The sequence below is a fragment of the Peromyscus eremicus genome, chromosome 4, assembly GCF_949786415.1.
Source record: "Peromyscus eremicus chromosome 4, PerEre_H2_v1, whole genome shotgun sequence".
In the NCBI taxonomy this organism is placed as follows: domain Eukaryota; kingdom Metazoa; phylum Chordata; class Mammalia; order Rodentia; family Cricetidae; genus Peromyscus; species Peromyscus eremicus.
This window is the reverse complement of record NC_081419.1, coordinates 69,856,720-69,871,553: the sequence shown is the minus strand read 5'-3', so window position 1 is coordinate 69,871,553 and position 14,834 is coordinate 69,856,720. Positions and strand designations below refer to the sequence as shown.

General features: G+C 54.5%; 1 protein-coding gene across 1 annotated transcript; it reads left to right on the top strand.

Moving 5' to 3' along the window:
* Window positions 1–11,163: 11,163 nt before the first annotated feature.
* C4H11orf96 (chromosome 4 C11orf96 homolog) lies at window positions 11,164–12,055 on the top strand. Its single transcript, XM_059260986.1, has one exon. It carries the CDS (start codon window positions 11,207–11,209, stop codon window positions 11,933–11,935), a length of 729 nt encoding a protein of 242 aa, XP_059116969.1. The 5' UTR covers window positions 11,164–11,206; the 3' UTR covers window positions 11,936–12,055.
* The last annotated feature ends 2,779 nt before the right edge of the window (window positions 12,056–14,834 follow it).

Here is a 14,834-nt window from a genome sequence, read left to right as displayed (position 1 = left end):
GGCCAGGCAAGCTTCATCCTCCCTCACTGAGGCCACTCTGCAATCAAGGGGGTCTACCAGCCACAGGAGGATCAGCGGCCACCCCACCAAGTCCTTGGGTGGGAGGTACCTTAAGGCCTGCTTCTAGAAGGTAGAGGACAGCTCTTTCCAGGCACCTCTCCCTCAGAGGACTTCTGGGAGCCGAGTGGTTCATACTCTCGGTGGTATAGAGGTGGGCAGAGAGGGCAGGTTCCCGATACCCCACAGAATGCCTACTAGCGGGAGTTCTACTAGCAGGTAGAATTCCAATAAAGTCCTGAAAATGAGGGGTCCTTCCTCATTACAGTGTAAGGTAGGAGTTAGGCCCCCCACAAACTGTCCTCTGTAATCACATAGCCTGGGAGGAAACACTGCCAGCAAAGGGCAGGCAGAGTGGCCCTATGGTGAAGAGGTCAGTATTCAGCAGCCTGGGATCTAGTCTCACACTCCTGCCCTTAGGACTTTGTGGCCTCTCTACCTGAGCCAGGCTTGTCCCAAGACCGGAGAGAAACAATGACTTGTCTAGAGCCAGCAGCTCTAGCTTCTGTGGACCAGTGAACGATATGGAGGAAAGGATGCCCCGCCCCCATACCTGGGGCAGGGTGGGCGGAGCCTGTGGGGCTCTGGGAAGGGCTCATCTTCCTAGGAGAGTTGCTATTGTATAGGCAAGTCTAGGAGAGGCCTGGGGGAGCAAGGACCCAGTCTGTTGAAAAGAGATTGGGGTGGCCACAGGAGGGAGGAGGGTACATCACGGACATCAGTAGAGGGAGAGTGAAGAGAAGATTAAACCCAAGTGTTCCCACGAGGAGGAGGAAAAACTGTGGCAGAGATTGGGAAGGAACAGTCCTGATAGGGAAGATGCTCGAGAACATTCTGTCACAGCAGCCAGAGCTCTCTGCCACCTTGTCCTTAATCCAGCCCGAGACTACATTCGTCCCCATGAAGGCCGGGAACAGCACAGTGCCATAGTTAACAGAGCAGATAGTGTCTACAGAACAGACAGAAATCAGGCCTGTGACCCAGCTGCAGAAACTGGCTATGTGATCTCCCATCTCTGGCTCTAAGCATAGCTTTTTCTTATCTTGGGCCTCAGTTTCCCCAGATAGAGTAACTTCAGGTACACTACCCCCCAAGAGCCTACTCTCCCACCTGAATTTGTTGTCTGATGTCCCCAGGGCTATCTACCAGGTGGCTGCTTGCCACTGTTGAGTGAACCCCGTGCCTTTCCTGTTACCGTGGGAAAGCAGGAGTGGGCATGGATGTTGTCTGTATACCCCCTCTCCTCTTAAGAGTCTATAGACTGCACCTGTGAACGCTCGTTCTTGCTATGAGAACATCAGTGTCAGTTGATTGACGGTTGAGATTCTAGACCCTCCCCTAGGCCCAACCCCCTCCTTTTCCTCCTCACCTTCCACTGACACCCACCCTAGGCAGGCCAAGATGTCACCATGTGGATAGGACCTTTGGAACTTAACAGGCCCATTTTCAAACCCCAGCCCCACCTCTGCCTGGCTATGTGGCGTCTGGGAAGTTTGCTCCATCTCTGATTCTGTTTTAACAAAAACCTGGGGGTAATATTCCTCACCTGGGAGGATAGATTTCTGGGGACATGACAGGCACACACTGCTCTGCACTGGCATTGGACCTGAGATCAATACTCAGGAAAACCCCGTTTCTGCTTCCTTCCAAAGGACTGGCTAGAGCATTGGCAGCTGCTCCTGCGTGGGAATGGGAGAAGAATGAAAATGCCTTCTGCTTCAGCAGTGGCCATCTCCAGCTGGGTGTTCTAAGAGTGGCCCCACCCCCAAACACACCCTACATCCTGAAAGTTCAGAGACCTGGCCACAGCAGACTCTTCTGGTGCCCACAGTCTGAGCAGAACACATATGGGCAGGGTAGGGGCGGGGAGCGGGTGCTCTGGGCCCCCAAGATGTGCCAGCAGCTGAGTACAAGGCTGACCAACTGCCTCCTCTCAGGGTCAGTCTAGCACATCATGTAGCAGAGCATCTTTCCAACCCCAGTTTGTGGACTCCATTAAGATGTGCACCCTTGATAAGGGCCCAGGTTTCACTACAGTGTGTTCTTATAAACTACCTATAAATTTGATCCCCATAAATGCCCCCCTCAACAAGGATGGAACAGGCATGAGGTTTTACAATCTCAGGGTAGTGAGAAGAACCTTCTAGCAAGCACCAGAATCAGGACCTGCAGGGAGGTGGTCTTGAGCTGCTGCTGCTTGTCCCTGTGCTGGGACCCAGTACCAAGGCCACATGAAAGTCCTGTTCACTGGTGTCTACAAGGCCCTCTATGCCTCCTTCTCCATGCTAGAGACAGCTGTGGGCCAAGGACACCTCTGTCATCAAGAGACCGTTGGGCCAGGCCTGCCCTCTCCAGACCTTGGAAGGTGGTCTCCTCCTGGGCTCCTGGATTAATAGTCGTATTCGTAAGACATACTTCTGACAGCTGCAGGGCTTGGGCTCTGTGAGCCCAGGTGACTTGCCAAGCCCCACTGTGTGGACGGTGGAGGCCCTTTTCAAGGCTGTCGTGGAAAAGAGGGACTTGATTCTGCCTGGGAGAGCCTCTGACAGTCTGCCTTTGTGGTCCTGGCTCCAGCTGACTTCTGTTTAGTTTGCCGACAGCCAAGGGACTTCCAAAGCAAGGCCTGCTTCTTCTCTCCTATGTCCCTCCTCTCTCCTTTCAGTTGGGTCTCCTCATGTTTCCCAGGTTGTCCCAACCTCATGGATGGGAGTGATTCTTCTGCCTCTGTCTCAGCCTCCTTAGTGGACACTTGTATTTCTTTTCATCTGGGGACATAAAAATGTCACCAGGGCTTGCTTTATTGAGTACGTATTTTGGGCTCACAGTCCAACAGTGGCAGAGAAATGCCTTAGGAGGCTGGGGCATGTCCTAGGGCCCGAGTTTCCCCATCTGTATAGATGGGGTGGAGCTGGATGGACCTAATCCAAAGAGCCTGTGCTCCCAGGAAGCAGTGAGGCTTGGGGTAGGGTCCAGGGTGAAGCTCCATCCTCACTTTGCCCTGCCCGCTGTGTGCTGTTTGGCCTTGGTCTCCTCCTCTCTTGTCTCTGGGCTTCTCCGCTGCATTTCAGAAGATAGCAAAGATTCCCTTGCCCTGCTGAGGTGACTGAGGAGAAACCATGTTGCAAAGTTCAGGAATGTGCAGTACTTCATCCCTGACCCCGATTCTCAGGCCTGTGGAGAGCTGGACCTGAGCTGGGGAATGGGGGGTGAGAAGAGGCCCTTAGCAGGGACATGGACTCTCATTTTTCCCACAAGCGCGGCTGGACCGCAGGCTGGACAGGATTTTCAGGAGGGTCTCCCGGGCTCACTCCCAGGATTCCCAAGAATGTCCAACTCTCAACCCCAGTCTGGTGCTCCTGGGGACTCCTCCTGACGGGAGCAGCCCTGCCAGGCTAGTCCTGCAGCCTGTCAGCAGCTGGGGTCCCCTTGCTCAAGGGACCGTGCAGCCCAGATTAGAGAGTGAGCTCATTGCTGCTTGCAGAGGACCCCTGGAGGCCGAGGGTCGACTTGAGGCCTTCCCTGGGGCCCCCCTAGCTCCTCCCCACTGCTCTGAACCTCTGTGCCTCTCTGCCCTCTCCCTTTTGCCTGTTCCCCACTCAGTGCACACTGACACCCCCTCTTGGAGCTTGCTGAGTATCGTCATGGCAACCCTCTAGCCAAATTATCGAAGCACTTTTTATGCTCCCAATTGTTCCAGACAAGTGCTAATTCTGAGCGAAGAGAGAAGCCGTTGGTGGGATGATGGAGTCATGGGCTTTGTGCCAAGGGCCTGCTGCAGGGTGTAGTGAGCAGCGGTGGGAGAGGAGGGTGTGGCCAGGGGAGGCCCAGCCATCCAAAACAGCCTGTCTGTGGCTTGTCTGCTCCCTTTCCCTCCTCTTATGTCCCATTCATATGATACAGACACACACACATGCACGTGCACACACACACACAAGCACATATACACGGAGACACACAAACACATGCACACACACAAGCACATACACGGACACACACACACACACACACACACACACACACACAGAGTGACTGGGTTAGAAAAATCCCAAAGGACACTGACCCATACAGCCCATCTGAAATACCACCTCTCATTGAGTACCTAGGTCCCTGAGACCCGTTCTGGGAAGATATCAGGGTAAGTTGTGGGGGGATATAGCAGCTTACCAAGGCTATGGCTCACAGTAGGTCTGTGCTAGGGTAGTTCAAGAGTCACTAGGAGGGACCCGACTCTCTTACTCGAACCTGGGGAAACCAGAGGAGGGACCAGGAGCTGTCACCCTGACCCTCCTCCGGCTGCGATGTGTCCTCCAGGAAAGCTTTGGGTTCCTGAGATCCCCTCACCTCCTGCTCTCCACCACCCCGGGGCAGCATGCTAGGGCCTCCTTAGAGGCAGAGAGATGCGCATAGATGGAGCGCTGGTGCCAGCTTTTAAAAGCTTGGCTCTGCCCAAAAGCCAAGTGAGGGTGGGGAGAGTGGAGGAGATGGCGACAGGAGCCTCTCCCTGTGTACTGCCAACGTCTACCTCCATCTGCTCTCTGTAGATGGGTGGGGCCTTCTCCCTCAGCCGCAGCCTGGCCTGTTGGCCACTCAGGCCTGAGACGAGAAAGCACCTACTTCTTGCGAATGGCTCTCCTCATCACTGTACCCTTCCTCAAAGATTCCAAACCTAGAGGGGTCCAGAGAGTCCAGGAGTGGCTGCCTCACCTCACAGATGGGGCACTGCAGCTTAGTGACAGGTGCTAAGAAGTACAACAGGTTCGGCGCCACAGCCCAGACATCTGACTTCTGGTCTGGTGGTGTTTCTGTCAGCAGAGGACGGCAGGATAGGACGGACTGGGGCAAACTGAACGTGTTCCTGAGTCAGGCTGACCTATCTGGCTTTGCGTTCCTGCTTCAGGACTCGGGTGGCCCTGGCAACATACCAAGCTCCCCTGGTCCCGTTTGTAAAGCAGGTATGGTGCTAGGAGCCCTCAGGGGAGTCCAGAAGGTGATTTAGGTGAGGTGATGCTCTGGACACAGCTGGCCCAGAGTCTGCACATGGTAAATGCCCAACTGAGCACATTGCTGTGACCCTCTGTATGCCCAGGGCTGTAGCCCTGACAAGATGACTATCCTGCATCCTCTTTAATGGCTACCCCCCTACCCCAGAGTATCCAAGCAAGGCCATGTGTAAAATTGAACAATGTCCCCTACCAAAGCTCCCAGTGCCCACAAACTTGGCCCAGTGGGCAGCAGGAATCCAGTGCTTGAGCAGCTCCAGTATGCAGCCCCCGCCCCCAGGTTCGCCCACCCCGCCATGTTCATGACAGAACAGAAGGTTTTGCTGGATATGGTGGCACATCCCTGTGATCCCAGCACTTGAGAATCAGAGGCTGGAGGGTCAGGAGTTCAAGGTCATCCTTGGCTGCAGCAGGTTCTGAGCCAGTCTAGGCTGCCTGAGATCCTGTATCAAAAAACCAGAATGGTCTGGAGAGAGAGCTCAGCCAGTGAAGCGCTGGCCACACAAGATGAGAACCTGAGGTTGGTCCCTAGCATCCATGTTAAAAAAAAAAAAAATCCTGGGCACGGAGGTACCTGGTGTAATTCCAGGGCAGGGCAGGTGGAGAAAAAAAGATCCCCGGGGCTTTCTGAGTAGTCAGCCTGAGAAAACACCAGGTCCCAGTAAGAGACCTTGTCTCAAAACTAAGTGGAAGGCTGGAGAAGATGGCTTGGCAGTTAGGATAGCTGTTCTCCCAGAGGTCCTGAGTTCAATTACCAGCAACCACATGGTGGCTCACAACTGTCCCTAGTGAGATCTGGCTTCCTCTTCTGGTCTCCAGGCATACATGCAGGCAGTATAGTTTGGGATATATTAAATAAAGGGTTAATGTCCCCATAGTCCCTTGGTCCCTCCTTTGGGCATGGGCAGTAGCACTCAATGTACAGTCCAACACCAGGATTCCACCTAGAAACCTGACTTCAACTCACCGTGGCTTATGAGTCAGGCAGGGAGATACAGACACTGAGCACTGAGTCCCAGATGTCCTGTGGAGTTGGGGGTTCCCACATCCCTGACATATCTTCCACCAAGTTGAGGGGCTGGAAAGACTCAAGCATGTAATCATAAGGGCAAAGGGGGCTTTAGCTTCATGCTAACCCGTGCTGGGCTCTCTGAGAAGCTGACCACACTTAGACTATTGGCCCCCAGACTTTACTCAGGCTTTCCAGATGAGAAGCCAAGAATCAGGGTGACCAGCTCCAGGTTACAGAACAAGTCTGTGACATAGCGGGAGCTGGAATAAAGCTTCGTGACCTTCAAACCTGACAGTAACCCTTGGCTGGTTTTTGTGGGTGGGCGGAGGTGCGGAAAGGCCACCTATAGTGAGGCTGGTTCTCATGCCATCCTGAGGTGGAGGTAGTTGTGGATGAGTTGGGGTAGTGCAGGACAGATGACCAGGCAGTGTGGGAGCTCAGATGGCTGCTTACCTTGTTGTTACTGTTTGGTTAGAGATGCGCTGGAGCTCAGTAACTCCAGCATGCTGGGCAAAACCTGCCACTGAGCCACGCTCCAGCCCTCATTTTTTGAGGGAAAATTCCATCTCTCACCCTCTCTGTTATTCCTAGAGGCTTGTTTGAGCAGTCCCCAGGCAAGGAGGATGACCTCGTGGCTAATTCGGGCTGCTTACAGTGAAGCACAAATCTCTCTCTCCCTATTTTCACTGTGCGCCAGGCTCAGGAAATCCCCGTCTGAGAGTAGAGGGGGGCAGTCCAGGGCAGCTGCCCCTGACAGGGAATTTGGAACCAGGAGAGCTTCCTGTTAGAAAGGAAGGCTTGGCAGAGACAGTGTGGCCTGCTGGGAGCCACAGGAAATGGTGAGCATGGTGGTTGTCCATTGCAAAAAAAAAAGACCTATATGGCCTTGTGTGTGCCAGCTCCGTCCCGGGTGCTGGAGAAAGGCAGTGACCAGCGCTGAAAGCCCAGTGAGAAAGGGAAGCATCGCAGACAACACACAGGAGGCGTTCCAAGATGGAGACGGGTCCATTGTAAAGTAAAAGGGGGTAGGGTGACTGAAGGGCTGCCTTGAGGAAGGTGAGCAGGGAACACTTGCTTCACACAGTGGAGGTGGCACTGTAGCTGTGAGTAGACCACCAGGTGGCTTGTCTAAGGCCACACAGTGGGTTCTGGTAGGGTCAGGCGAGGATGGGCCTCTGGACTCTCATCCTGTGAGAACCCTTCTCTTAGATTCTGACATTTTCTCTTGGTCTCTCTCATTGGCCTGGAGCTCATCGGTAGCCTAGCCTGGTTGCTCAGGGGCCATCTACTTGTTTTGTTTTAGTTTATTTTTTAAACAGGGTCTCTCCTTGACCTGACAGTCCCCTAGGGCTGACTGGCCAGGGAGCCCCAGGCATCTGCCTGTCTCTGCCTCCCTGGTCCCGAAATTACAGGCATATGCTACCACGTCCAGCCTTTTTACGTGAGTTCTGTGGATCCAACTCAGAGCTTCATGCTTGCCTGACCGACTCGTCACCCCAACCTTTTTCCTGGTAGACCTGTCCCGGCCCTTTGTCTGGAAAGTGGGTCTTTCCCCACACCTCCAGTGTTGATGGCCTTGATGAATCCCAAAACCTCCACCCCAACCCCACAGGCCTCCCCTAAGCTCCATCCCTGCTTGACATCTCCACTTGGACATTTCATGACTCTCTTAGGACAATGCCATGTCCATGTAAAGAGTCCAAATTAGAATAGCTTTAAAACGTGCAGTTATTTCCTTATAGCTCTGAGAAGAGTTGAAGCTAGTAGCCAGCTCAGCTCCACGTGACCCTTGAGGGACCCAGATTGATGGTGGTAGCTGTTGTCTTTAACATGAAGCTCCCATGGTCTCTTCATCGCTGTTCCAGCCAGAGAGAGAGAGAGAGAGAGAGAGAGAGAGAGAGAGAGAGAGAGAGAGAGAGAGAGAGAGGAGAGATCACAGAAGGCATTTCCTCTTGGGCAGATGAGGTAGACTACTGTTACTGCCCACATTGTACAGATGGCAGTTCAGCTGAGTGACCCCCCTGATACTGGGGATTGAGGAATGCGACCTAGCTGTGTGGATAGCTAGAGGGCTCTGCCTAAGCCTACTCCCTGAAACCATTGGAGGAAGCTCTGTGTGGATGACCTCATTGACCTTTGTATCGCTGACCATTGGCCAAACTGGCAGTGGATCGCCTGTGCACTCTGCATACAGAACGATCCATCCTGGGCTCCCAGAGACCAGCCTTGCAACTCTGTTGGTGATACCAACTCCTCCAGAACCTTAGCTGGCTTCAGGGTTATCTGGTTCTAGAAAGTTCCGTGTGACCATTAGCCACACCCAGTTACTGACAGTTACTGACTTTCCTGCCCAACCCATCACTTTTCACTATTTTACAATAAAAGTCACCCCCTGGACATCTGAAATGATAGACTTGGATGACACCTTTAATGTAATACTTGGCCCCAGAGGCAGTTTTGAAACCTTAATCTTTGGCATAGCAGGCAGGCTGTAATAGGTTCTGCGCCATGGCCTGATCACCACCCCTTTGGATATCTAAGTAGCTTTTCCAACCCCAAGGCATCAGTTTTCTGGACTCTATTTCTGCCTGTCTCTTCTTGCAAGCCGGCCAATCTCTTTCTTGTAAGATCTTGCTAAAAGCAGCACCAAGCAGCCAACATACGCAAATGGCTTTTTGCGTGTGTGCTTTTCCCAGCCATCTTTCTAGAACTGCAGTAGACATTTGGCCTGACTTCCAAATTACCACACGTGATGTCAGTGATAAGCACTTCACTCCATCGTAACAAAGGTCCCCAGCTTTCTACTCCCCAGTAGCTGTTTAAGCTAGTACTATGATTTGAACGGATCCATCTGGGACAGCTTTCCCTTCCTGGTACCCATACTGATATTTGAGCATTGCTAAACTGCTGTTAAAAGCAATGCAAAGCACAGCGGCCTCAAGTTCTAAGATTATGCAAACTGATTTTCTTCTTTCACCTGATATAATTCTTATCTAATCTAATCTAATTTCAAGTCTCCCCTTCCCCTGATAGTCAGCAGTAAGTACCCTTGGACGCTTGCTGGAGCCAAATGCTTAGAAGTTAGCCTGGATCCCTGTGGCCTGCCCCATACCCCATCTCCAGACAAACACACATCAAAACATTTTCCTACATCTCTATGGCCTCGGCCCTCATGCAAGGCTTTAGTGGCCTGAGTGAGGTCATGTGGCAGTCATCTAGCTGCCCACACTTCTCTCCTCACAGTAGCCACAGTGAGTTTTGAAAAACATCAGTCAGAGGAAATCCCGTCAATACCTTACTGATGCCCTCATGATGAAATTCCATTCTATGGCTTGGCCTCAAGGCCTTAAGAAACTGTCCCCACTTCTCGTCCTCCTCTCCTATGCAGTCACACAGGCTGCCTTGTGGTCACTGTACTCACCGATCCTACTGCTGCCTTAGTGCCTTGTGCCAAAGGTCCTGACACTCAAACACTTTCTTCCTGCCTTGGCATCCCCCCTGACCAGCAATGTGGTGGGTAACAGTAAGGGCTTGCGAGCCACGGCACCTGGATCTCACCTCTGTCGCTGACCAGCTACAGGACAAGTCGCTCAGCTCTCCTGTGCCTCTGTTTTCCTCGGGTATGCCCAGCGGTAGTATGGTTCTGGCTCCCCAAGGTTGCTGAGAGGATAGCATGGCGTACTTTGCACGAGTTGATGCATAACCCGACTTGCCCCAGTGCATTGGGAGCACTTAGCAGTACTGTCATTGTCTATCAGGTGCCGGCGAAGTGCCACCCCCCCCCCCCCCGAAGCCTCTCCCGGTAACAGCTCTGCCCACCTCTCCCTCTGTATTTCCATCAAGCCACCTGTTCTTGTTGATATTTTTATGTTCCACCCTCTAACTAGAATCAACTTTTATGATAGAAGCTATGGGCTCCTTCTTTTTCTTTCTCCCTCTCTTGACAGGGTCTCATGTAGCCCAGGCTGGCTTTGAACTCCTGATCCTCTGTCCTCCATCTCCCAAGGGCTGAGATTACAGGTGTTTGCCAATACCCTGTACTCAAGGACTCTTTCACCAGGGCTCCCATTTAGTTCTCGAGCTCCCATACAAATTCTTAATAGGCCTCTGGTGAGTGGGTATATATGGAAGCCAAACCCCACTGATAGCCTCTATTGCTAGAGGCCATGAGCATCCTGGTAAGGCAGGACTCACGGAGTTACCTCCTGGGGCCCTGGGGCATGAGCAAGGGCTGCGAACCTTCTTTCCAAGGTCTTGGGTCACTCACTGGTGGGATTTGTCTTGAGAATGCTACCCTTAGTGTTGAGTTCTGGAGTCCACCCCACCCGTTTCCATCAGTTTCTAATGGACTAGTTAATTATTTCTTCCGCGCCTCCGTTTTCTCATGTGAAATTGAAGGAATACTAATTATCCCACCCGGCTGTTAGGAGGATGAACAAGATAATGTATGTACATGGAGCTCTCTGGCTGGCTCTGATAGAGTGCTCCAGATGGGAGCTATTATTATTGTTGTTAGTGCCCTATCCAAGTGCTACTCTGCGGTTCATGAATGGGGGTGCCAGAGGGACTTGGGGTGGAGAGAGTGAGGCGATAAGCATGTAGGGAAGGGAAGAACTGGAATGGAATAATGGGGTGTGTTTGTATTCGTGCGTGAGCGTGTGTGTGTGTGTGTGTGTGTGTGTGTACCTTAAGGCGACTGGGGAGGGATGGCTTCAGAAACCCGCCCATTTCTCTGAGCTCAGGGTCCGGGGAGCTGGGCGCCCTGGCTGTGGAGACCCACAGGAGAGCCAGCAGCTACCCTGTGGTCAGGGCGCCTGGCGCGGTACCCGGCAGAAGAGCCTGCGCCGCCCTAGAATGACTGGAGCTGGGGGCGGGGGAAGCGACCTGAAACCCCGCGTCCACTCCGATCGGTGCAGACTTGGGGCTGAGGGTGTCCCAGGACCGACAGTGGTGGCCCGGTTCTGTGGGTCCGGGTAGCAGGGTCCCGGAGCAGCTGGTACTTTCGCTGGATGGACCGCGGCAGGCGGGGCGAGCCTTCCGGATCGTGGCGGGCGGGGCCGGGGAAGGGGCCGTTACTTTCCCAGAGTGGCGGGGAGGGCGACGTCAGGCGGAAGGGCGCGGGGCGCGCACGCTTTAAATGGCATTCGCTGTCATCCGAGCTTGCAGTCGTGTGGGCAGAGGCGGGCTATATAAGCAGCGAGGCGGGCTGCCGCGGGGCACACGGCGACAGCGACAGCGGCGGCAGGGAGCCTCTCAGAGCGTCGCGGAGCAGCACAGCACAGCCCCGCGCCCCTCGACGGGCCCGCCCGCCCGCCATCCCTCCCCAGCAGCGCCGGCTCGGGCCAACGAGGCCCGCCGCCACCCCGCAGCAGATTTGGATCCCCCGCCCGGAGAGCCTCAGGCTGCCGCCTCCCGGGGGACCCCGGAGCCGCGGCCGCCCCCGGAGAGCCCGGGCGCACCGCCGCCCCCCGGCCCCGCAGCCACCGACGGCGCCATGGCGGCCGCCAAGCCCGGCGAGCTCATGGGCATCTGCTCTAGTTACCAGGCGGTGATGCCGCACTTCGTGTGCCTGGCCGACGAGTTCCCGCAGCCGGTGCGGCCCGCCAAGCTGCCCAAGGGCAAGGGCCGGCTGCGGCGGCCGCGCCAGTCCCGCTTCAAGACGCAGCCGGTGACCTTCGACGAGATCCAGGAGGTGGAGGAGGAGGGGGTGTCCCCGATGGAGGAGGAGAAGGCCAAGAAGTCGTTCCTGCAGAGCTTGGAGTGCCTGCGCCGCAGCACGCAGAGCCTGTCGCTGCAGAGGGAGCCGCTCGGCAGCTGCAAACTGAGGAACAGCCTGGACTCCAGCGACTCCGACTCGGCCCTGTGAGGCAACAGCCAGCTTGGGGACTCGCTCCGCTGCCACGCGCCGGGAAGCCGTGGGCGCACCCGGGGGGGGACCCATGCCCCCGGGCGGCCCCGACCATGGGGGATCGGCACCCCTCGCTCGCTCTGACTCTTGCCGGGCCGCGGACACGCCGGCTCCCTGGAGCCAGGGAGGGGAGCCGCTTTCTTTGCCCTTGTAAATGTTTATTTTTTAACTCTTTCCCAGTACGAACTCTGCTGTGAGTGTGCGCGGGAGGCGGCCCGCGCTGAGTCGGCTCGCCGCGGCCGGGGGTCGCCGCTGCAAGGCCTTTTGGTTTGCAACTCCGATTTTGCACACCGCTCCACTGTGCCCCACCCCCAGCGCACACCCGTTCACACTCACGCCGACACTTTCGCTGAACACTTTTATAATTGTTGGGCTGGCCGAGGGGACTTGGGGCGCAGCGCGCCTGCTGCTGCAGCCGGAGGATTGATATTTATTTTTGCATTGCAATAGCTGAAGGCGTTTTATTTAACGGTCTTTTTACCTGGATGTTGTCTGTGAGGCGTCCGAATGGACACAAATAAAGCCAATATATTTACACAGTGCACTTCTCCGGGCTTTGGACTTCTTGAACCTTAGTGGGTCCGGTTTGGAAGACAGAGGAGGAGGAAATGAGGATGAGGAAGGGGCAGGGAGGGCCAAGTGGGGATAACCCAGAAAACTTCTGTCTCCAGATTGAGGCGACATCTTCGGTGCACCTGCCTTCCCAAGTGGGTCCCCATCCGGACCAGAGTGTCCCTGCCGCTCTGGTCTGCTCTCCACGTGGCCTGGGAGGCGAGGGTGGTGCTCTAAGGATGGAGAGCTCTCTCTTCTGTGCGGTTGACCTCCCAGGGAGGTCCGGGTTACCTAGCACGCAAGATGCCACTCTGCCCTTTCCTGGCGATGGCTTCTTTGTGGGGAGTGCTGGGAGACCGCAGGAGACCAAATCCCGAGCCAACAATGGGAAAGTCGGGCTGGGACGTTTAAGCCGAGGGAGGGTGAGTGTGTGGGTGCGCATTCGCTGTCCCGGCAGGTGAGCGACTCTTCCTCCCTTCCCCGCCCCCTCACTCTGCGCTGACTCAGCTCAGTGCCCAGTGCACCTGTGCTTCGGGTGAATCAAGTCTATTCCTCCCCTCCTTCTCCTAGGCTCCCTCAGGCTACCGCGGAGGGAGGATCAGAGTCAGCAGGGCGACAAGGTCCCACCGCATCCCCACCCTTTCTCAGCACGGGTCTTTGTTTACGAAGTAGAAAACAAGCCCAGCTTCCAGGAAGAAACCACAAGAAGAGCCGAGGGCTGCTGACTCTGGGTCTCCTTTCCCTTCCCAGGGCTCTTCAGCAGCCGCCCCACGTTCTACAGCCGAAATCTCCCGGGCTAGGAATGGAGAAGTGTTGCCTGGCGGCAGGTGGCGTCCGGGGTAACAAACAACATTCTGCTAAGGAAAGCCGGTGCTTATACCCAGTCCCGAACCAAGCCTACAGAATTAGTCCACGGCTCACCTGGGCCAGACTGCTAAACCCGAGAACAAATTCAAACTCTGCTCAGAGGTAGCCAAGTCTCCGTGCTCAGGCGCCCCCTAGTGGTAGGGTTAGACTCTGTGTGTGTGTGTGTGTGTGTGTGTGTGTGTGTGTGTGTGTGTGTGTCTGTCTGTCTGTCCGACTGTCTGTCTTCCTGCACATGACCCACTTAGGATCTGAATTGCTCCTTTTCTCCTCACACTCTGTCTTGTGAAGCCATACTACGTGCAAGACAGTGAGCAGAGGAAACAAACATAAAATACACACACAACACATGAAAGGATGCCTCCCCTACTGGCTCAGAGAAGGGAGGACAGACAGGGTGCTAGTGATTGGGGTCTTTAGCCCCATGCCAGCCCCTGAGAGCACCATGACACTCAAAATGGCTCCACTGTGGCAGGAATCCTAACAGCATGCCCTTAGCTGCCAGGACCTCATTCTTGTGAGGCAACTGTGGTTGATACCAGTCACTGCAGCTGTCAGGCTGGGCTAGCCTGAGCTCCAAGGTTGGGGGCAGACGGCTACAACTTCACTAAGGACTTTCCTGTCCCTTATTCTTGTCTCAGCTCTTCAACTCTGGCTCCTTTTCCTCCCCAAGAGCCAGATGCCCCAGGTTTCTGAACCATCCCTTGACCTTACTGAAGGCCTTCCCGGACAGTCTCCATACAGGGTCCTGGCCCACATGGGGGATTGTTTGAGGAACCATATCCTTTCCTCCAGATCTCAATGCAGCTGAAGACAGCCTTGAACTCCTGTTCTTCCTGCCTCTGCTTCCCAAGTGCTATAGGCAAGTTTCACCATTTCCAACTTGGATTATTCTATATTGATCATTCGGGAAATATTTGTTCACTATAGTGCAAAGCACATCCCTCTTCCTCCCACCGCCCAGGGGTGAACAGGTGGGCATTTTGGAAGCTGTAACTATGTATACATATTTGGTTTGTGCTCTATAAGTTATTTTCATCCTGCATTTTGACTTGAATGGATCTGCATTTAGTGTCAGTACACATGGATCTGCATCATAGTTTTAATAAAATCTGATTGGGTATCTAACCTATTTGTTGAAGCTAAGGCTCCTACCTACAGGCACAGAACTAATATTCAATTTTGTCCCAGGTTCTTAGTTTGGCCTCTAAGTAGCAGTTCTGAGAGATGATGGAAAAAGATGTGCGGTAGAGCCAGTGGTCCAGAGAGAGGCTGGAAGAGAAACAGGTTTCAGTGTGGCCATGCCTGAGAGAGCTAGCCGGGCAGGGGGTGCCTGGGACAGTGGAAGAGGGGGGTAGGCTTGGGGGCAGGGCTCCTCCAAGGTGCCTGGAAAGAGTTCAAGGTCATCCTCCTCAGCTACATAGCAAGTTTGAGGCTAGCC

Bases quoted from the DNA above. Each gene is read 5' to 3' on its own strand.
- C4H11orf96 (XM_059260986.1), top strand. From the start codon at position 11,207: ATGGCATTCGCTGTCATCCGAGCTTGCAGTCGTGTGGGCAGAGGCGGG.